This window comes from Palaemon carinicauda, chromosome 23, assembly GCF_036898095.1.
Source record: "Palaemon carinicauda isolate YSFRI2023 chromosome 23, ASM3689809v2, whole genome shotgun sequence".
In the NCBI taxonomy this organism is placed as follows: domain Eukaryota; kingdom Metazoa; phylum Arthropoda; class Malacostraca; order Decapoda; family Palaemonidae; genus Palaemon; species Palaemon carinicauda.
In genome coordinates, this window is record NC_090747.1 from 64118396 (window position 1) to 64140262 (window position 21867).

Genomic DNA, 21867 nt, shown 5'->3' on the forward strand with positions numbered 1-21867 from the left:
AAATCTATTTTTGGGTGAGATGGCCATGTTGTCCTGATGGACCCACCTTCCTTTTCTAAGAAAAGGATTGTATAACAATCCCCACCCGAAATTACTCTATCTGTAGCACCATGCTTAATTGCTGCAAGGAATGGGTAGCCATATTGGACCCTGTAGTAGTACGGGAAGGGGATCCACTGGGTAATCTTGATGGCGGCTCCCCTTCAATTTCGCCATTCTTCCCCCTCAGAGTGAAAACTCTATTCGGGGTGAAGATTGCCATGTTTTGTATCAAGAAATACGTCCCCTGATATTACGCGATATCCTTAAGAAAATTTTTAAGGATACTCGCGCCAGGAGTTAGAATTTTGGAGACCTATGGTCAATTCTCTGGGAGTATCATTGTAGCCAAATATCCCTTAAAAAGCTGCCTAAAGGAACCTTCCATCAGGACGACATGGCCATCTCACCCAAAAATAGATTTTTCGCTTTGCTTCAAAATCCGTTTAGTGAGATCGGTGTTACTGTGTGGATATGAGTCGTGGTATGATAATGGAACAATATCCAACACATTTTGTAGATTTGAGAACAAAGTCCTCAGAAGAGCATTGGGAGGTAAATGGGAGGACAGGATTAGAAATGAAACTATAAGAGAGATTACTCGAGTGCCGTATGTTGATGCGATCATGGTTAGGGGTAGATGGAGATTATTTGGGCATGCTCTTCGCACTCCCCAAGAGAGATTAGTTTACCAAAACTTTTAACTGGGTGTACAAGGCACTAGAAGAGTTGAAAGACCCAGGTCTACATGGGTGAGGACTATGAAGTAAAAAATGATGAGTGGAGAATTATTTATTTAAAAGCTTAAGATAGAGACAAATGGCAGAATCTAACCCAGGCCCTTTGCATCAATAGGCGTAGGAGGAGATGATGGTGATGAGTTTACTTATACTATGGTCTCATTTGTCAAGACAAAAATATTTGAAATTGAGGATATTTCATCTCTTAATTTGAAAACAATTTACCATTCGAAATTTTTCCAAAAATAATTTACATATAAATTTATCTTTGATTTTTATTTTTTTTAAAGATTCATGAAGCTTCTTAATAAATTTTGTTAATCACTAGAAAATCTAATGTATTCTTGATCTTTCTAATATATATATTTGTTTGAAATTTGAATAAATTTCATTCTGATATAGTGATTATTTTATAAAACTAAGAGTACAGTATTTCAAGTAGAAATGTACATTGTCATTTATATTCTTTTATATCATATGTTAAGATATTTAACTTGTTGGTTTAAGATCAAAGACATTTAGGGTAAGGCCGGAAAGTCATTTGAATTTCCATGAGCATTTTCCCTTTTTGGCAATAGATGGCGTTGATCAGTTGGATATTTTGTTTACATCTAGACGTGGGAAAAAAATGCTTAATATGACTTACATTTTTCACTATTGCTGAGTAATCATAAATACATTTTTTATTTTAAAAAATATGTATTTTATAGAATACAATACCTACAGCAGTGTACAACTGTCAAGGGTTTAAATTCCATAGATATTTGCGATATGTCCGTAGGGTTTTCAGTAAATTTTTGTTGGCCGAGTTGTCAATAGATGGCGCTAATTGGAGAGCTAATGCGTACATGTTTTTTTTTTTTTTTTGTAGAGAAGCTTTCCAGTCTTTCCTCTGCTGTCTTTGAATAAAGATGTAGAAAGTCCTCAACTTAAAGACTTAATAGGTTCCAAGAAGCTGTTTTAAGTTGAATTTTGTTAAATTTTATCTTAGGTTTTACCTAACTTGAAAAAGTCAACAAATAGTTCTGTTTCATATTGCAAATGTTGTCATGCTTACTATATTAAATTACTGTATATAATGATTTATTATTACAGTGCTGTATTTATTATGAGCTTTTGATATATCTGAGATTCAAGAATTCAATTGGATTTGTGTTTGTATACCCGAATGTTTGTAAGTTTGTATTTTTTGGTTTCAGCTGTGGTCACAGCTATCATGCGCAGTGTGGAGGGGAAGGGTCGTCGTGTGTGCTGTGCACCGGAAACGCTCAAGATGGACAGACGGAAGAAGAGCAAGCTGCTGAGACTTCGGGCAATCAACAGGTACAAAATTAATTGCACTTTTTTAATGAGAAAATGTCAATCTTTGACATTAAAACAATTAAGGTTAGCCAGTGCACCAGCCACCTGTTGAGATACTACCACTAGAGAGTTATTGGATCCTTTGACTGGCTAGATGGTACTACATTGGATTCCTCTCTCTGTGGTTACAGCTTATTTTCCCTTTGCCTACACACACCGAATAGTCTGGCCAATTCTTTACATATTCTCCTCTTGAGTTTATACATCTGACATCACTGAGATAAGCAAATAGTTCTCCTTTGCTCAAGGGGTTAACTACTGCACTGTAATTGTTCAGTGGGTACTTTCCTCTTGGTAAGGGTAGAAGAGACTCTTTAGCTATGGCAAGCAACTCTTCTAGGAGAAAGACACTCCAAAATCAAACTATTGTTCTCTAATCTTTGGTAGTGGCATAGCCTCTGTACCATTGTCTTTCACTGTCTTTGGGTGGAGTTCTCTTGCTTCTGGGTACAGTCGGGTACTCTTTTCTATCATTTCCTTTTGTTATTTTGAAGTTGTATAGTTTACGGTATATATGAAAGATTCTCTAGTAGTTTATTTTCTGATTTTCTTTCCTCTCTGGGCTATTTTCTCTGTTGAAACCCTTCGGTTTATAGCATCGTGCTTTTCCAACTATGGTTTTAGCTTAGTAAGTAGTAGTAGTAGGAGTATTAATAATAATAATAATAATAATAATAGACGGATTTTGAGCAAAGCGAAAAATCTATTTTTGGGTGAGATAGCCATGTCGTCCTGATGGAAGGTTCCTTTAGGTAGCTTTCTAAGGGATATTTGCTACAGTGATACTCCCAGAGAATTTTAACTGTAGGTCTCCAGAATTCTAACTCCTGGCGCGAGTATCTTTAATATATCTTTAAGGATATTGCATAATATCGGGACGTATTTTTTGATACGACACGTCTATTCACCCTGAATAGATTTAACTCTTTGAGGGGGAAGAGTGGCGAAGGAAAGGGGAGCCGTTATCAAGGTACCCGGTGGACCCCCTTCCTGTACTGCTACGGCCCATCATTCATTGTTGCATTTAAGCAGGAATAGCCGCAGATAGAGTAGTTTCGGGTAGGGTCATTTTAAGAAAGAAGGGTGGGTCCATCATGACGACATGGCTATCTCAACCAAATATAGATTTTCCGCTTTGCTCAAAATCTGTTTTTTGGGCTCGGCCATGTCGTCCTGATGGAAGCTTACCAGAGAATTAACTTGAAAGTACTATATCTGTGGGTTAGTATAAGTGCCTTACTTTGAAGGAGTTCCTTAAATGGTCTCCTAGACATTTACATGTGACATTATCGTTGTCCGTCATATCCACTAAGCTTGGAACTAGCTTAGGGCTTCCTGCCCCCTGCAGGGAAAGTGTCGACTTCGACTGTAAGGATTCAAAGTTTGTATCTCCATAGGGACGGACGGTAATACTTAGAGATTACCCTTCTCATACCTTGGAAATCTGTACTCTGATTTCAAGTTCGGCCCTTCTAGGGTTTAATTAAAATTCTAGTATGCTTTATTCGTCTGTAACTGAGATATCAGCAATAAGACGCAAATACGTTTAGTATTTTACCTTGCAACTAGATTATCAAATGTAGTTACAATCAGGTATGAATCTGATCCAGCATTGAAAACACATCAGGGTCCATATTTTCTCTTGTCGAAAAAATATGTAATTTCATCGAAATGGTGCCACTCAATGGAGATGTGAAACCAATTCTGACTGATTTGTACAGATTTTGGAAATGCATGAACACTGTGACGCAATGTTCACTCGGCACTGGTGTTATCGGTCAGATATGCACCTATGTGGAACAGTGAGTTAATCATCGTGATTTGCACTCGAGGGTAAATTTACCCACGCACCCGATGCACTGGAAAGTCCCAAAGCAGTTCACTTTTCGTCACAGCGGTAGATGACGGGTTTTATAACACTACCTGCCGCCACCACAACAATGTTTTATTTCATGTACTTGCTTTGTATAGTGTCTGTAAAAGATCTGGTCGATCTCCACCCAGTGTATGAGTGGAGGGAGTCTACCATAGCCCCTGTGTTGGAAGAAGTTCCGTGAAGAAGCAATTTTCTTTGGATCGTGACCTGCGGGTGAGCTGTCAGGATCCACTCTGCGAATAAGTAGGTGAGCATTGCTCTCAGTTATCTTAAGGATAGATTTTGATCCTGAGGTTTTGCCTCGCAAGAGCTGTCCTTCCTTGAAGTCTGAAGTTCTACGAAGATAGACCTTAAGAAACTCTACTGGGCATAGAGAGACATCTTCCTTCAGTTGACAGATTCTCCAAGTACCCCACCTCGTGGTTGGTAGCTCGTTCTCGGCCAGAAAGGCAAGATCAGTGTCTAGGAACTGAATATGGCCTACATCCCTGATAGGGCCAATATTTCACTAACTCTATCCCCCGAGGCTATTGCAAACAGAAAATTGACTTTCTGTGTTAGTTCCTTTAGAGTACAATCCTCATTGTTTAGGTTCGAAGCATAGTGCAAGACTTTGACCAACGACCATGTAATGGGCTTTGGGGGTGTTGCCGGCTTTGGTCTAGTGCATGCTTTGGCACCTTATAGAAGGTTTCGCTTATGAGGTCCGCCTGAAAGACGTATAGGAGAGGTCTAGTCAGGGCCGACTTACACGCGGTTATCGTAGTGGAAGTTAGACCTTGTTCAAGTAGGTAAATGAAGAAAGAAAGACAGAAATCTGTTGAAATTTCTGTTGGTCCCCTTATTTTCACAAGGGATACCCATTTCTTCCAAGACAATTCACATTGTCTCCTGGTTGAATTTGACTTGTACTCTACAGTGAAGTCGACCTTGTTCTTCAAGATCCCAAACTTTTTGCTTGCTGCTAGGGCGAAAAAATCATGAGATGCTGGTTGCTGGTTCTTGAGGATGAAATGTAAACAGTCAACTTCTGCACCAGTTTGGATAATATTGGGTTTTGCAGAGGAAACAGCTTCAGTTTCAATTCTAGAACTAGCAGGAACCAATTGCTTCTTGGCCATTTGGGGGCCACTACTGCAGCTGTTCCTCTGAAGGATCTTAGCTTGTCGAGGACTTTTAGCAGGAGATTGGTTGGTGGAAACAGGTAAATCCGATTCCATCCATTCCAGTCAAGAGACATGGCATATATCACTTCTGCTTAAGGTTCTCGTAAGGGGCTACATAACGAGGTAGTTTCTTGTTGTTGCTCGTTGCGAAGAGGTCGATCTGCAGTTCCGGGACTTTTATTGAAAATAAAGAATGAGTCTGCATCTAGGGACCATTCTGTCTCTATCGACTTTCGCCTGGATAGAGTATCCGCCGTCACATCGCAGAACCCTTGAAGGTGAACTGCTGATAAATGCCATCTCCTCTTCCTTGCCAGGCGGAAGATGGTTAACATTATGTGATTGATGTGAGGTGAACTCGAGCCTTGTCGATTTAGACATATTACTATCACCTTGTTAAGAGCCAATCTGATGTGGATTGCTCTGCGAGGGGATAGTCTCTTCAATGTCAGGAAGACTGCCATAGCCTTCAAGATGTTGATGTGAAAGTTTTGAGCTGGTGTGATCAATTCCTTGCAATTTCATTTCTTGCGAATGGCCTCCTCATTCTTCCAGGGAGGCGTCCATGTGTATCACCACTGATGTTTGTGGTGGTTGCAAGAGAATTATCTGTGCTAGGCTTTTATTCGTTGACCACGGCCTTAATAGTGTGTGCAATCCGGTCGGGGTCAGCCTTTGTTGATCTCTTCGAGCGTTTGATGCGTATCTTCTCCAGACTCCTGACGCATCCTTTAGCTGTACCTTTAGCACCGGGTCTGTCACTACTGCGAACTGGAGAGAGTCCATTACTCTTTCCTGTTGGCGTCTTGAAATCCTCTTGTGTTGGATTAGTCTCTTGACAGATGCCGCTATTTCTCTCCTCTTCTTTAATAGAATGGAGAGGTGGTGTGACTGCAAGTTCCCATGGATTGCTAACCATTGAAACTTGTGAGCTGGAGAAAGGCGAGACTTCTAGTGATTGATCTTGAAGCCCAGGTATTCCAGGAACTGGATCACCTTTCCGGCCGCTTGCAGACTAGTAGTCTTGGATGCTGCCCACACCAGCCAATCGTCTAGGTATGCTACTACTTGTACTCCTTTGGAGCGAAGTTGTTGGACAATTGTGTCTGCTAGCTTTGTGAATACTGTACCTTTGGGGCTATGTTTAGTCCAAAGGGCATGGCTGTGAAGACAAATTTTGTCTTCTGTAGTCTGAATCCTAGGTAGGAGGAGAGGGGGCGACTGACTGGTAGATGCCAGGTCTATTGAGACTATGTACGCCCCTTTTTTGGTAGAAGTGTCCTATGAGTTGCAATGTAAGCATCCGGAACTTATTGTTCTCGATGAACTTGTTGAGTGGAGACAAGTCTAGAATGACTCTGGGTTTGATGGACTTCGCTTTTCTTATTACCTTCTTGTTCAAGGGTTCTGAGGTATATTCTTCCAATAAGTGGGTGGAGTGTTGGAAGAATTTTGGAAAAGTGGGGTGGATTTTCGTTCCATTTCCAACCAAGTCCGTTCGTAATTTGGCTGTGGACCAGGGATCGAAGGTCCAACGATCCCGAAAGTGGAAAAGTCTGCCTCCTACCTGGAACCTCTCATTGTTTAGAGGTTCCTGAGGACTTGTTTCCGTGACCCTGTACTCCTGCACCCTTGGGGGGTTTCCGGAAGATCCTCTTTTTGGGCCTTACCTTTGTAGGGCCGAAATGTGGTCGAGTGCTTTTCAAAGCCTGGATTAAACACTGGTGACTGGGCTACCAGCTGTTGAGGGACCATCTTGAAAGTGGTTTGCAGCTGGGCTACCATTTGAGGCACCGTGGCCATGGTCATGGTCGGAAATTGTGCAGGTCTAATGAAGATTTCCTCTTTGAGGACATGCCCCTCTTTTGGAGAAGGTTCCTATTCTCCGTGGTGGCTTTGGCAATGACTTCTTGGACCACTTCCTGTGGGAAAGGGTCTTCGCCCCTGATACATGATGAAATCAGTTTTCTGGGTTCGTGTTTCACCGTTGTTGCGGCAAAGACATGCTCTCTATAGGTCCTTTTTGACCTGACAAAAACCTACAAATCCATCACAAAGGTGGGGCATTATTTAAAGCCTGCACACATTTCCAAGCTGTTCTGATTAGACGGGGATGCGGCAAGTCTATCTTTCGTCTCCTGTTCCCTTCTCAAAAGATAGTTTGGCAACTTTGGAAGGTTCTCATTGAACTGCTGACCTGCTATCTTCGGGTCCAACTTCGAGACGGAGAAGGTTAGATGTACCTCTTTCCACTTCTCCTCACAGGTAGGCATAGCTAGAGATAATGGTTTGCATTTTTCAAGGATTGGGCAGGGTTTGCCTCTTCGACTGCTTTCATGACACAGTCGAGGGCTTTCCCCGAAAGGGGGAAGTCTGTGGAGGAAGGAGCAATGAAGGTTGGGTGCTTCTTGCTCAATGCTGAGACTTTGGAGTTGATATACCCGGCTCCTTTCTGGGTCTTGGTAAGGATAGCTTGTGCCTTGTCATGTTCGAAGACAATGACTTCCTTCGGTATAGTCTCCTCGCGGGATGCAGGATCATCTCTCAGTCTCATGCATCAATCTGGGTACGCTGAAAGCTGGGCCAGAATTGAAGCTCTTCAAGGGGTTTTGGCCCCCAACTTCTCGGAGATATAAAGCTTCCCATTCATCATGGGCATGTATTCCGTCTATCTCCAGGGGTTGGTTTCGGAGCAGTGAGGGAGGTCAGATATTTTAAAGGGCTTAGCAGAGCCCCTGGAAGCGCCAGGGCATTTCCCTTCCTGTAACTCTCTCTTCGTCTCTTTGAGATCTTGCTTATTCTCCTCTTATTCCTTCCGGAACAATGTCAACATCTGCTGGATCGACTCTAGGAGCGTTTCGCTCCTGCCGACCTGTCTAGCCAGTTGGGGAGTTGGGGGTGAAGAGGTTGACGGCATAGGTTGATATGCCGTTACAGTGAGCTGAGGGCTCCTCAGTCACCATCGAAACGGATCCTTCTTCCTCCATGGGTTGTTGAACTACTCCTTATTCAGGGCCCTCTTCCAGTAGGTACTGTCCGGTGTCAACGGACACCTCCGACATCCGTTCTAGGTGGATGTCCAAGCCTTGTAGTGCCTTGTTGATATCTGCGTCCACTGTCCGTTGGATAAAGGGAGGCTGGACCTGTACCTGAGGCACAAACGTATTCGATTGAGCCTTAGGGAACAGTAGGCACTTCAGAGATTGGTTAGTTAGGTAAGGTCCTGGAGACTTGTTCTGGAAGCCTCATACTCACCTTTGGTGGGTTTCCCTTGCTGTATCCCTTGACTCCGTAGTGTCAGGGATATCTTTTACAAAGCCGTCGGTCAGCAAGGTCGAGCAGTTGGAGTAACCCTTCGGGTCCCAGTACCTCAGGGATCCAGATACGATGCAACAGGGGGCATGAGACCTGTACATCGTATGCCCACAAAAGTTCTTACTTCTTGTGGTTGCAGAACACAACTGTACACTTTACCATTGGCTCCTCCTGTAAGGGAGAAAAGGGTGAAATGAGTACTAGGTTGTTTATATCTCTGATATAATGCATACATAAAAAATAGTAATACTTACCATTATATTTAATAGCTTAGGATAGTAAGCTAGAATGGAAATAGGAAAGACACATATGTGTGTTTCCTCTCATAGGCAGTTGCTGAAACCTCCGTCAATATTATTATTTAAATTCCTTTTAAGGGAAAATTTAGAGTGGAATAACTCGTACGTAGAGCCGGAGCTAGTAAATATTTATACTAACTCCTCCACCTGTAAAATATTAATACTGTACGGTGTTTCATGAATGTCCCGATAATCAAAGGATTCATCAGGGTGTTGAGGGAATGCTTCAACCTCAGCATGTTATGCAGTCCCAACAATAGACTGCGGAAGGATACACAGAGTATGTTAGAAATACTTGTACTACTGTATTGTTATATATTGTAGTTTTCCAACTACTGTATTGTTATATACTGTACTGTAGTTTTACTGGCTACTGTATTGTTGTGTACTGTAGTTTTACCGGTACACTACCGGGGTTAGGGTGATAAGAGAGAGAAAGAATGGAAAGGAGGGTTTCCTATTATTATAGTTTAGCACAATAACTGAAAGTGTAGGAGGGCTACTGCCGCCTACTGTCTCCTTGCCAGAATGAGAATTCTAATGGAAGGGGAGGAATGCATCTGATTCTAGCTTCCATCCAGCCACAACTTTTGCTGCCGGTTGCGAGGTCTGTGAATGGCAGTCCAAGAGAGGACGGAAGAATTCCCACCGGCAGCCGTCAGGGCCGGCTCAGTCTTCCCCCCGGGGCATTCGCTTCTGGTGAAGGAAGGACATTAGGGGGAGTTGGCCAAGGCGGTAACCTAACCGCTGCTAGTAGGGTCCCGGCCGGCAGCTTAGTCAACCAAGCAAGCCGGGATGATTGTAGATTACCGGCCAAAAGAATGTTTTGACAGCTAGGCTGACACTAAAGGACAGAGGGGGGTGGGAAGGATCTTATAGTTTGCAGGGGAGAAAGGCGTCGGCAGGCATGCCGCATACTTTCAGCTGTAAACTAAGGAAGCATAGTTTCCTGTGTCGACAATGCGTGGGCGGCAGATGAATCACGATTCCCCTGTCGACGACATTGTCGGTTACAAGACAATACACCCTGAGTTACCGTCATACTTCGAAGCCGGGATACTTGGCGGCAAAGAAGATCGACGGTAAAACTATCTAAGTCAAGCCGGTGTTAACTACTCGGTGGCGATGACGAAAGATAGGGTTGCCGCTTGGGATGGTGGCGCTCAGGGGTGAGGAAGGGTTTATCCTCTTTTCTCTAAAAGAGAAACGTATCGAAGTAAACCAATAAATTCTAGGGGATATATATCCCCAATCGAATTGATATGAACGATACAAGAGGTTAAACAAAGGGATTTACATTACCAACGTATATAAAACGGGTTAGGCATACGAAAGTAACGTTATATATTAGAAGAGGAAATATTATATATATGCAATCTTCACTAGTATAATTTTGCCTAACTAGCTAAAAAGTTTCTCTATAGCTAAATTCCGGGAGCGTCACAATACTAACTAAATAATTGCATTATGACGTGCGACAGCAGTCTCAAAATGGCCGCCTTCGGGGTTGGCTGTGCTCCACTTAACACACTTAAATTATGCCAATTCAAATGTGAGAAGGGAACTATAAATTATACACAGGAAAGATTAAATACTCAACTTTCCAGAGGATGAAGATGCAGGAGATTGCGTGATGATATTCCAATAAACAGTGATAACAGCAATAAACAGTTCAAAGGAATGATGGGCCGTAGCAGTACAGGGAAGGGGTCCACCGGGTGCCTTGATAACGGCTCCCCTTTCGTTCACTACTCTTCCCCCTTAAAGAGTTAAATCTATTCGGGGTGAAGATTGCTATGTGTCGTATCAAAAAATACGTCACCTGATATGCGATATCCTCAAAGATATATTAAGGATACTCGCGCCAGGAGTTAGAATTCTGGAGACCTACGGTTAATTCTCTGGGAGTATCACTGTAGCAAATATCCCTTAGAAAGCTACCTAAAGGAACCTTCCATCAGGACGACATGCCCGAGCCCAAAAATAATAATAATAATAATCATAATACAGGTAATAATAATAATAATAATAATGATGATGATGATGATATTATTATTAATTATAATTATAATATTATTATTATTTAGTGTTCTGTAGTAGCAATGAATGCTGCAAGTTATGTTAAGCAATATTAATGAGACAAATATTTTGAGCATCCTTGCTTTAATTTGCTGAACAAAATTTGTTATGTATGAAAATCCTTATTCCTGATTTGGATATTACTTTCTGAAACTGTCCTTCAGTTAGTTCTTTGTGCATTTTGATATATTTTTCATAATTTTGACCATCATTTGGGATCAGATCTTCCTAGACTTTATCATCCAGCATGTGGTACTAAGTACGCAGTTAATTAAAAAAGAGTACGCAGTTAATTCAAAAAGAGTACGCAGTTGATTCAAACAAAGTACACAGTTCATTCAAACAAAGTGCGCAGTTAATTCAAACAGTCTTGCCTTCTCTATAATAATGGTCATTACTACACAGTGACTATATTCGAAAATGATCCTCCTAATCTGGTAGTTGAATCTGAGGACCTTCAGAAGTTAAAACCTGTTGCAAATGGTTTTTTGTTGAACAGGTTGACATGTCAACTTTCAAAGTTCATATATAACTTATTTAACGAGGTTCCTGCTCTTTATATATATGAAAATATTTTATTTTTCATCTATGATTTTACTAGTCCTTTCTCTTATTACCTTTCCGCACTGGTTTGCCTTCCCCGTTGAAGTTATGCTAGTACCATTCTGCTTTTCCAATTACGGTGGTAACTTGACTATTCATAATAATTATAAAAGTGGCATTTCTAACAATTACTTTTATTATTATTATTATTATTATTATTATTATTATTATTATTACTTCTTAAAATACAACCCTAGTTGGAAAAACAGGATGCTATAAGCCCAAGGGCTCCAATAAGGAAAAAATAGCACAGTGAAGGAAATAAGGAAATAAATAGACTACAAGACAAGTAGTGAACAATTGAAATGAAATATTTCAAGAATAATAACAACATTAAAACATTTTTATATCTGAACTATAAAAAGAATCTTATGTCCGTCTGTTCAACATAAGAATATTTGCTGCAAGTTTGAACTTTTGATTAATCTGCATTTTGATATTTGCTTTAAAGAGGTTCTATGGTGCTACTATAGCGTTATTCCTACCCTCATTTTCTGTTCCTCCCTCAATATGGGGATTCAAATCTACTTTAGGGTGATTCCTTCCAAGCAAACAATCAAATAATGTAATATTCCCCTTCCAAGATGTTATTACAAGAGTAACAGCCCAATTAAGTATTACCAAACCAACTAAACAAGCAAACAGTGTAAACAAAACGACCAATTTACCTAACCTAACCTAACTTAACCTAAAGTGCATTTTATGGATTCTTCATCATGTTTTATAGAATAGAATAGATTAAAATAGTGTCAAGAGGTATGTTTTAACCCTCCTTTGGTAGGAATCACCTCATACCCCAAAAATTGGATAGGAATCACACTATAGTAGAATCCTGATGGTAGGAATCACAGTATAGTAGCACCGATTCTACAATTTCATATTTCTTTATTTCAGGCTGGCTTAGACGACACTCAGCTGGAGGGTATTCGTCGGGTGAATTCCATAAGCTCCGGTGGATCCAGACTTCAGTTCTTGGAGGAATTGTCTGCTCCCAGAGGAGGAAGCAGGTCAGGTAGTGAATCAATGGGTGCTAGCATCAAGTCCTTTGGACATGGGTCTCCGGGATCTATTTCCAACAACCAAGATATTTGGTGTTCGCAAGATTTTGCGCTGAAGCTTGCTCCGCCGACCATTGCTTTTGAAGGTTTAGAGGAGTGAGATTCTGAGATCTGGCCTTTGACAACACTTAGGATTCAGGTATTGCGAGACTCGGCTAATGCAAAACACTTGCAGTACATAAGGATTGACTTCCAACAACCGAGATATTTGGCGTTTGCAAAACATTTGCAGTACGTAACCGTTTTGCCTTCTGTGATGAGAGCCAATACGATACAAATTGCTCTAATTACATTATTAACTGCACTTAAGGGAGCTTTTGATAATTCATATATATTATTATATATATATCAATGAACTTCACCCAATTTTGGGGGTAGATGACATAAAAAAAGAACAAAAGGGGACTTTTCTTTTCTTCATTCCTCCCAGCCTGGATTCAGCCAAGTTTGGTTGGTACTGTTAGGGTGCCACAGCCCACTCTCCCCCTTTAAACACAGTAAATGAAACTTCATACGCTGGATTCCATATTGCTGCTACCTCAGCGGCCACCAAGGCGACCGGAGGAATCAGCATGGCCTATCGGAACTGCGTCACGTTCATAAATGCCTTTACGAAACCTTTAAGATGTGCAACGTGCAGCTATTTCATGAGTGGATGCATTCTTACCAGATAAATCACGAATCATGCGACATCAAACTGACATACATTGTGAAAGGGGGGTACTTTTTTTATTGGACATAAAAAGATATAGACGCCTTCTAAAAAGGTACTTTGTTAATTCTTTTGATTAAGTAAAGCTCAGAATATTTACCGACAAGTTTCTATCTTCTTTTTTTTTTTTATAAACTGGAATTGTTACAATCATACCAGCTTTTAATTTTTATGTAATTGTTAATTTTTTTTTAGATGCCATCCACTGGACCAGAAAAAATATCGTACTTCATTATGCTAAATAGTTTGATTTTATTCAGGTTAAGATACTAAATATGTCACTTTATTCTGTGGAACTGACATTTTCTCTTCCAGCGACGTGGTACTGTATCCAACTTACCTAATCAAAGAATCGTGAACACTTAAGCTCTGGTCACATAAACCTCTACATCTTATATGGTCACAAACTAGTCATTCCATATAAAACATGGTACAGGATTATCACACAAGTTATATAATCTAATTTTGTATTATAAGAATATATTTAAGATCACTTTCATAATTGTAAAGACATCTCTATTTTGATTATGAAGCCAAAGATGTGTGCGCATTGTACGGATTTGTAAGTGTCTTTTGTTATCGTTATTCTGTTGTACAGCGATTGTTTCAATAAAAACACTTTTTTATTAATGTCTTTCATTTTATCAGTATGTCACCATAGATTAGGGAATTATATGTTAAGGTTAAGTTGTCTGGTTTCAGTTCCAGTTCCATCAGAATAAATGCTCGCCAGAACATCAGCCAAGCAAGCCCATCCCCCCACTGTTCTGCCCTACCACAGCAGTGGCCTCCCCAGTAAACAGCTTAAGCTCACGGTCCCGGATGGGGATCGATCTGTTGCCATGCGAATGCCAGGCAGACATGTTACCTCTGTACTAGACAATTTTTACTTTTAAACAAGTGTAAAACTCTGTAGTGCCTTTTTTGTATGGATGGTATAAGAAAATTTTTCCAGGTCCCGAGTGGTTTCCAGTCTAGCGTACAGTATACTGAAGTGGGGCAGCCAGCGCCCCTAGACTCCAGCTCTGGACTCCCTTCCGTCCTGTTGTTTCTCCCGAGTGTTCTTTCTGCATTCATCTCACTACCATTAGTCCATCTTCTGTGTTCCCCGTGCCGATCCAACATGGTTATTATCCTTTATATCAAATTGAAGAATCCTTCTCAACCTCTTACAGACTTTTGTAGTCTTTTTATACAGGCGGCCAACACAAGAGCCCGTGTCCCACACAAGTGTGGGGTGATCTCAACTGACAAACCGACTGATTGCTTCAAACAAACCAAGATGGTGAAACTTCATAACACTAATAACAAAACACTTATCGACTTAGCGGGCAAGTCCAAAACAGAAGGATGTCCTGGAGGGCACGCGTGGTAGGTGTCGGTAGGGTAGTCCAACTGTGTTCTCTAGGGCCTGTCACGGCCCTCCCCTTTGAGGAAGGGATTATCTAAATGGAAGACAGCCTGTGAATAGTGGTTTTCACATGCCCTTGTTGTATACACGACACCCACAAGGTAATCGCGCGAGGGTAGTAACCTCTGCATTCCATGCTTTTATCTTTCTCTAGTATATTTGGAAGATTTATATTAGAAAAGTGTAAGAAGGACCCTTTTCACCGGCCTCTTCCCAGAAATAGATTTCTCCTTCGTCAAAATCCCTTTATTAATCAGATCATTGGGTCTTGTGGGCAAAGAGACAGATCTCGTTCAACCAATGATTTTACAGATTATCCTGAACATACTGTATTTCATTAGTCGAGAAACCTAATGCAAAGCGGATGTCAAGTTCCTGGCTATCTCTACTTGCTTACGATTCTTTAAGTGAACTAGGTTTTTTTCTTTCTGTCGACTCAGGAATATGGTTAAAGCTTTGCTACTGCTTCTGAAGGTGGGCCTTTAAAATCTGTGATGGACCATGCAATTTTCATCCTGTTAGATTCATGTCCTGGTTTCAATGTGTCTCCTTTGAGACATCAGCTGTTCAGACTCACAAGCGAAGTAGAGTACGTGTCTGTGCTATGTACTATGAAGTTATTTATAATGTTTCAGGTTAATGTAGGATGATGCCAGTGACTGATGCTGTTGCGCGAAGCTATTTTGTTAAATTCAATCAAACGTTTTTGGCAGTGTCATATTTCCTGACTTCAGTAAAAACTGCAGATATTTTACCCTTGTTCTAGTAGAGCTGTAATGATCACAAAAGTCGATTGAAAAGGAGAGAGAGCGAGAGAACTAGTTATAGTATTTACAGTATGTCTGGCTAATGAAACTGTATGATGTTTTTGGGCTCAGCCATGTCGTCCTGATGGAAGGCTCCTTTAGGCAGCTTTCTAAGGGATATTTGGCTACAGTGATACTCCCAGAGAATTAATCATAGGTCTCCAGAATTCTAACTCCTGGTGCGAGTATCCTTAATATAACTTTTAAGGATATTGCATAAATCAGGGGACGTATTTCTCGATACATAACATGGCAATCTTCACCCCGAACAGATTTAACACTTTGAGGGGGAAGAGTGGCGAAATGAAGGGGAGCCGTTATCAAGGTTACCTGGTGGATCCCCTCCCAGTACTAGTACGGCATATTATTCCTTTTAAAAGTAGCATTCAAGTACAGTACGGTGTTCTCCCACGCTTCTCTCAGTGTTGTTACTTATTTTCAAGGAATATTATCATGCAATCTCCAGCATCTTCATCCTCTGGAAAGTTGACTATTTAATCTTTCCTGTGTATAATTTTTAGCTCCCTTCTCACAGTTAAATTAACATAATCTAGGTGTGTTAAGCGGAGCACTGCCATCCCCGGAGGCGGCCATTTTAAGACCGCTGTCGCGCGCCATAAATGCTTTATTTAGTTAGTAGTGCGACGTTCCTGGTATTAAGCTATAAATAAATTCTAGTTAGTTTGGCAAAATTGTACTGGTGAAGATAAGCTTTACACATGTAATATTTCCTCTTCCGAATAAACGTTTTTATTGTATACGATAGGGCCTCGGTGGTACTAGCGTAGCCGAGATCTCGACTCGGGTTAGGCTAGCCTAACTCGTCTTAGTATACTTTAGTAACATTATCCCCCAATTAACCTCTAGTATCGTTTTTATTAATTCGGTCGGAGATATAGATATCTCCTAGAATTACTAGTATAATTCGATACGCTTCTCTTTTAGAGAAATGAGGATACAGTGAACCCTCGCTACTTCGCGGTTCGACCATCGCAGATTCACCACTTCGCGGATTTTTTCCATAACCCATATATATACAGTAATATATATATATATATATATATATATATATATATATATATATATATATATATATATATATATATATATATATATATATATATATATATATATATATATATATGCATGCATTTATGTATATATGTATGTATGTATATATGTAGGTATGTATATGTGTATACATATAAATATATATATATATATATATATATATATATATATATATATATATATATATATATATATATATATATATATATATATATATATATATATATATATATATATATATATATATATATACACACACACACACACACAATATATATATATATATATATATATATATATATATATATATATATATATATATATATATATATATATATATATATATATATATATATATATATATATATATATATATATATATATATCTAAAGTAGGAAGATGTGATGTAGTTCTAAGGGAAAAGTATGGGAAATATGTCTGGGTAATAAGCAAAGCTCTACCTCCAGTTTGTTTCTTCATTATGATCAGAGATAAATGTAAACAAAACATTGGTTGCCATTTTTTATCGTGCTTTTTAGCGTGTTTAGGAAACGCATGATATAAAATCGCCTTTAATATTTGTGCCTGTTTTAGTTTAGGGTACTGTAGTACATGCATTAAGTGTTCTGTACATTAAAGGGTAGTTTGTTAACAGTACTACGTACAAGGGAAGGTTTTAAAAGTCTGAATATACATGTTGAATAAATAGGTAAATATGGTGTCACTACTTCGCGGATTTTCACCTATCGCGGCCGGGTCTGGAACCTATCTACCGTGATAAACGAGGGTTTACTGTAAACCCTTCCTTCCCCCTGAGTGCCGCCAGCCCAGGCGACAACCCTATCTTCCGTCATCGCCATCAAGTAGTGTACTCCGGCTTGACTTGGATAGTGTTTTCTGTCGATCTTCTTTGCTGGTGGGTATCCCAGCTTTGAAATATGACAGTAACTCAGGGTATTCTGTCTTGTTGCTGACAATGCTACCAATAGGGGAATACAGTAGTCATTCCCCTGCCGGTTACAATGTTGTCGGCATAGGAAGTTCGGCCTCCCTAGTCCACAACCGAAAGTGGGTAGTACAACTGCCGCCACCTTTCTCCCTTGTGGACTAGAAGACATGTCTTATATCCAGCAATGTCTCAGGCTAGGGAATCGTTATTCCTCTGCCGCCCAAGACGGCGCTGGTATAGGAAACTATGCCTCCTTGATTTACAGCCGAAAGTAGGAGGCTGTGGCCGGTATTTTACAATCACCCCGCTTGGCGGGCTGACTGGGTTACCGGCCGGGCTCCTACAAAGGCGGTTAGGTTGCCGCTTCGACCATCTCCCTAATGGAAGCTAAGCTCCCGGAAGGGTTGAGCCGGCCCTGACGGCTGCCGGTGGGAAACCCATTACACTTGTGAGCATTCTTCAGTCCTCTCTTGGACTGCCATCCGCAAACCCTGTAACCGGCAGAACAGCCGGCAACAGAAATTGTAGCTGGATGGAAGCTAGAATCAATGTATTCCTCCCCTTCCATTTGAATTCTCATTCTGGGAAGAAGGCATTAGAGACAATAGTCCCTACACTCCTAATTATTGTACTAAATTATAATAATGCGGTAGTCCTTCTTTCCATTCTTTCTCTCTCCCTGTCAGCTAGTGCCGCCAGGTACTAGCCTAACCCGGTAGCATACCGGTAAAACTACAGTAAAAGACAATACAGTAGCCAATATTCCTGCAGTATAACAATACAGCAGGTAGAAAACTACAGTATATAATGATACAGTAGTATGAATTTTCCAACATATTCTGTGTATCCTTTCACAGTCCATTGTTGAGACCGATTAAATATGTTGAGGTGAAGTATTCCTTCAACTTCCTGATGAATCCTAGATCATCAGGACACCAATTATTACCATTCAGTATTAATATTCTACAAGTGGAGGAGTTAGTGTTAGTATTCACTGACACCGGCTCTATGTGCGAGAGTTATTCCCCTCTGTATTTTCCCTAATAAGGAAATTAAAAATATTAATATTGTAGGAGGTCACAGCAATTGCCTGCAGAGGAAACACAGATATGTGTCTTTCTTACTTCTTTTCTAGCTTACTATCCTAAGCTATTATAAATAATAGTAAATTATACTATTTTAAACGTGTGTAATTATATCAGTGATATAAACAACTGAGTACTCATTTCACCCTTTTTCTCCCCTACAGTAGGAGCCAATGGCAAAGTGTACAGTTGTGTTCTGCAACCACAAGAGTAAGAACTTTTATGGGCATAGGATGTACAGGTTTTATGCCCCTGCAGCATCGTATCTGGATCCCTGGTTAGCAATCCATGGGAACTTGCAGTCACACCACCTCTCCATTCTATTCAAGAAGAGGAGAAAAATAGCGGCATCTGTCAAGAGACTAATCCAACACAAGAGAATTTCAAAATGCCAACAGGAAAGAGCACTGGGCTCTCTGCGGTTCGCAGTAGTGACAGACCCGGTGCTAGAAGCACAGCCAAAGGATACATCAGGAGTCTGGAGAAGATACCCATCAAACGCTCGAAGAGAACAACAAGGTTGACACTGACCTGATTGCGCACGCCATTAAGGCCGTGGTCAACGAATAAGAGTCTAGCACAGACAATTCTCTTGCAACCACCACAAACATCAGTGGTGATACACACGGAAGCTTCCCTGAAAGAATGGGGAGGCCATCCGCATGAAAGGAAAGGGCAAGAAATTGATCATTCCAGTTCAAAAAACTTTCACATCAATATCTTGGAGGCTATGATAGTCCTCCTGACGTTGAGGAGACTATCCCCTCGCAGAACAGTCCACATCAGACTGGCTCTCAACAACGAGGTGATAGTAGCATGTCTTAATCGACAAGGCTCGAGTTCACCTCACATTAACCACGTGATGATAGCCATCTTCAACCTGGCACGGAAGAGAAGATGGCATTTATCAAGCAGTTCACCTTCAAGGGTTCCGCGATGTGACGGTGGATGCTCTATTCAGGCGAAAGCCGATAGACAGAATGATCCCTAGACGCAGACTCTTTCTCCTTTATCCATTCTTTCTCTTTCTCTGTCGGCTAGTGCCGCCAGGTACTAGCCTAGCCGGTAGTATGCCGGGAGAACTACAGTATAAGATTATCTAGTAGCCAGTATTCCTGCAGTATAGAATTACAGCAGTTAGAAAACTACAGTATATAATATACAGTAGTATGATTTTCTAACATATTCTGTGTATCCTCTCACAGTCCATTGTTGAGACCGCTAAGCAAATGTTGAAGTGAAGTATTCCTTCAATATTCTGATGTATCCTAGATCATCAGAACATAAAGATCTTTTCCCTACAGTATTAATATTCACTTGTGGGAGAGTTAGTGCTAGTATTCACTGACTCCAGCTCTACGTACAAGAGCTATTCCACCCTATATTTCCCTAATAAGAAAATTTTAAAGTATAAATATTGAGGGAAATTACAGCAATTGCCTGAACAGGAAACACAGATGTGTCTTTCCTATTTCCTTTCTAGCTTACTATCCTAAGCTATAATTATAATAGTAATGATTACTATTTAAAACATGTGAATAATTATCAGTATGATAAATTACCCTATACTCATTTCACTCTTTCCTTCCTTACAGGAGGAGGGCAAGGTGAAGCGTGTAGCCCTGTCCTGCAACCACAAAAGTAGGACCTTTTATTGCCACAAGATGTGCAGGCCTCATGCTCCCCGCTGCATCGTATTTGGATCCCTGAGGTACTGGAACCCGTATTTTTAGCATATATATCAATAATATACACAACCTAATACTCATTCACCCTTCTCCCCCCTTACAGGAGGAGCTGATGGCGAAGTGTAGAGGGGTGTTCTGCAACCACATGAGTAAAAACCTTTGTGGGCATACGATATACGGGTCTTATGCCCCTGCCGCATCGTATCTGGATCTCTGAGGTTCTGGGACCCGAAAGGTCACTCTAATCACTTGACCTTGTTGACTGACGGCTTTGTAAATGACATCCCTGACAATATGGAGTCTAGGGATACAGCAAGGGAAACCCAACAAAGGTGAGTATGAGGCTTCCAGAAGAACTTTCAGGTACCTTACTTACCCAACAAATTTTGAAGTGCCTACTGTTCCCTAAGGGTCAATCGAATACGTTTGTGCCTTAGGCACAGGTCCAGTCTCCCTCTATCCAACGGACGGTGGACATGGATACCAACAGGCACTACAAGGCTTGGACATCCACCAAGATCGGATGCCAGAGGCGTCCATTGACACCAGACAAGATCTACTGCAAGAAGGCCCTGTATAAGGAGTGGTTCAACCACCCATGGAGGAAGAAGGATCTGTTTCGATGATGACCGAGGTACCTCAGCCCACTGTGCCAGAATATTAACTTATGCCGTCAACCTCTCCAACCCCAACTCCCCAACTGGCTAGACAGGTCGGCAGGAGCGAAACGTTCCTAGAGTCGATCCAGCAGATACTGACACTGTTCCAGAAGGAACAAGAGGAGAATAATCCAGATCTCAAAGTGAGGAAAAGAGAGGTAAAAGGAAGGAAACGCCCTGGCGCTTCCAGGGGTTCCGCTAAGCCCCTAAAATATCTGTCCCCCCTCACTGTTCCGAACCAACCCTTGGGGGTAGACGGAACACATGCCCAGGTTGAATAGGAAGCTTTATATCTCCTAGAAGTAGGGGCACAAACCCCTTGAAGAGCTTCAATTCTGGCCCAGCTTTCAGCGTACCCAGATTGCTTCGTGAGACTACGAGATGAACCTACATTCCGTGAGGAGGCTATACCGAAGGAAGTTATTTTCCTCGAACATGACAAGGGCCATGCCATCCTTACCAAGACCCAGAAAGGGGCCGGATATAACCCCAAAGTCTCAGCAGTAAACAAGAAGCATCCAACCATCATTGCTCCTTCCTCCCTTTCGGGGAAGGCCCTAGACTGCGTTAGAAGAACAGTCGAAGAGGGCAAACCCTGCCCAATCCTAGAGAAAGGTCTCTAGCTATGCCCACCTGCGAGGAGAAGTGGAAAGTACGTCTAACCTTCTCCGTCTCAAAGTTGGATCCGGAGATAGCAGGTCAGCAGTTTAACGAGAACCTTCCAAAGTTGCCAAACCATCCCTTGAGAAGGGAACAGGAGCAAAAGATAAGCTTATCGCCTCCCTGTCTCGTCAGAACCGCTTAAGAAATGTGTGCAGGCCTTTAGTAATGCCCCACCCTTGTGATGGATTTGTAGGTTTTTTCTCGGGTCAAAAAAGGACCGGTAGAGACTAAGTGTTTGCCGCATCAACGGTGAAACACGAACCCAGAAAATTGATTTCATCATGTA

At 41.1% G+C, this 21867-nt stretch overlaps 1 protein-coding gene across 1 annotated transcript in view; it reads left to right on the plus strand.

Annotated features, from left to right (window-relative positions):
• Vps8 (vacuolar protein sorting 8) overlaps positions 1-13875 on the plus strand; it is a 140397-nt gene extending 126522 nt beyond the window's left edge. The window contains exons 23-24 of the mRNA XM_068346988.1: positions 1979-2102; positions 12374-13875. Of these exons, the coding sequence (XP_068203089.1) occupies positions 1979-2102; positions 12374-12637 (388 nt within the window). The 3' untranslated portion in view covers positions 12638-13875. The remainder of the gene's footprint in view (positions 1-1978; positions 2103-12373) is intronic.
• The last annotated feature ends 7992 nt before the right edge of the window (positions 13876-21867 follow it).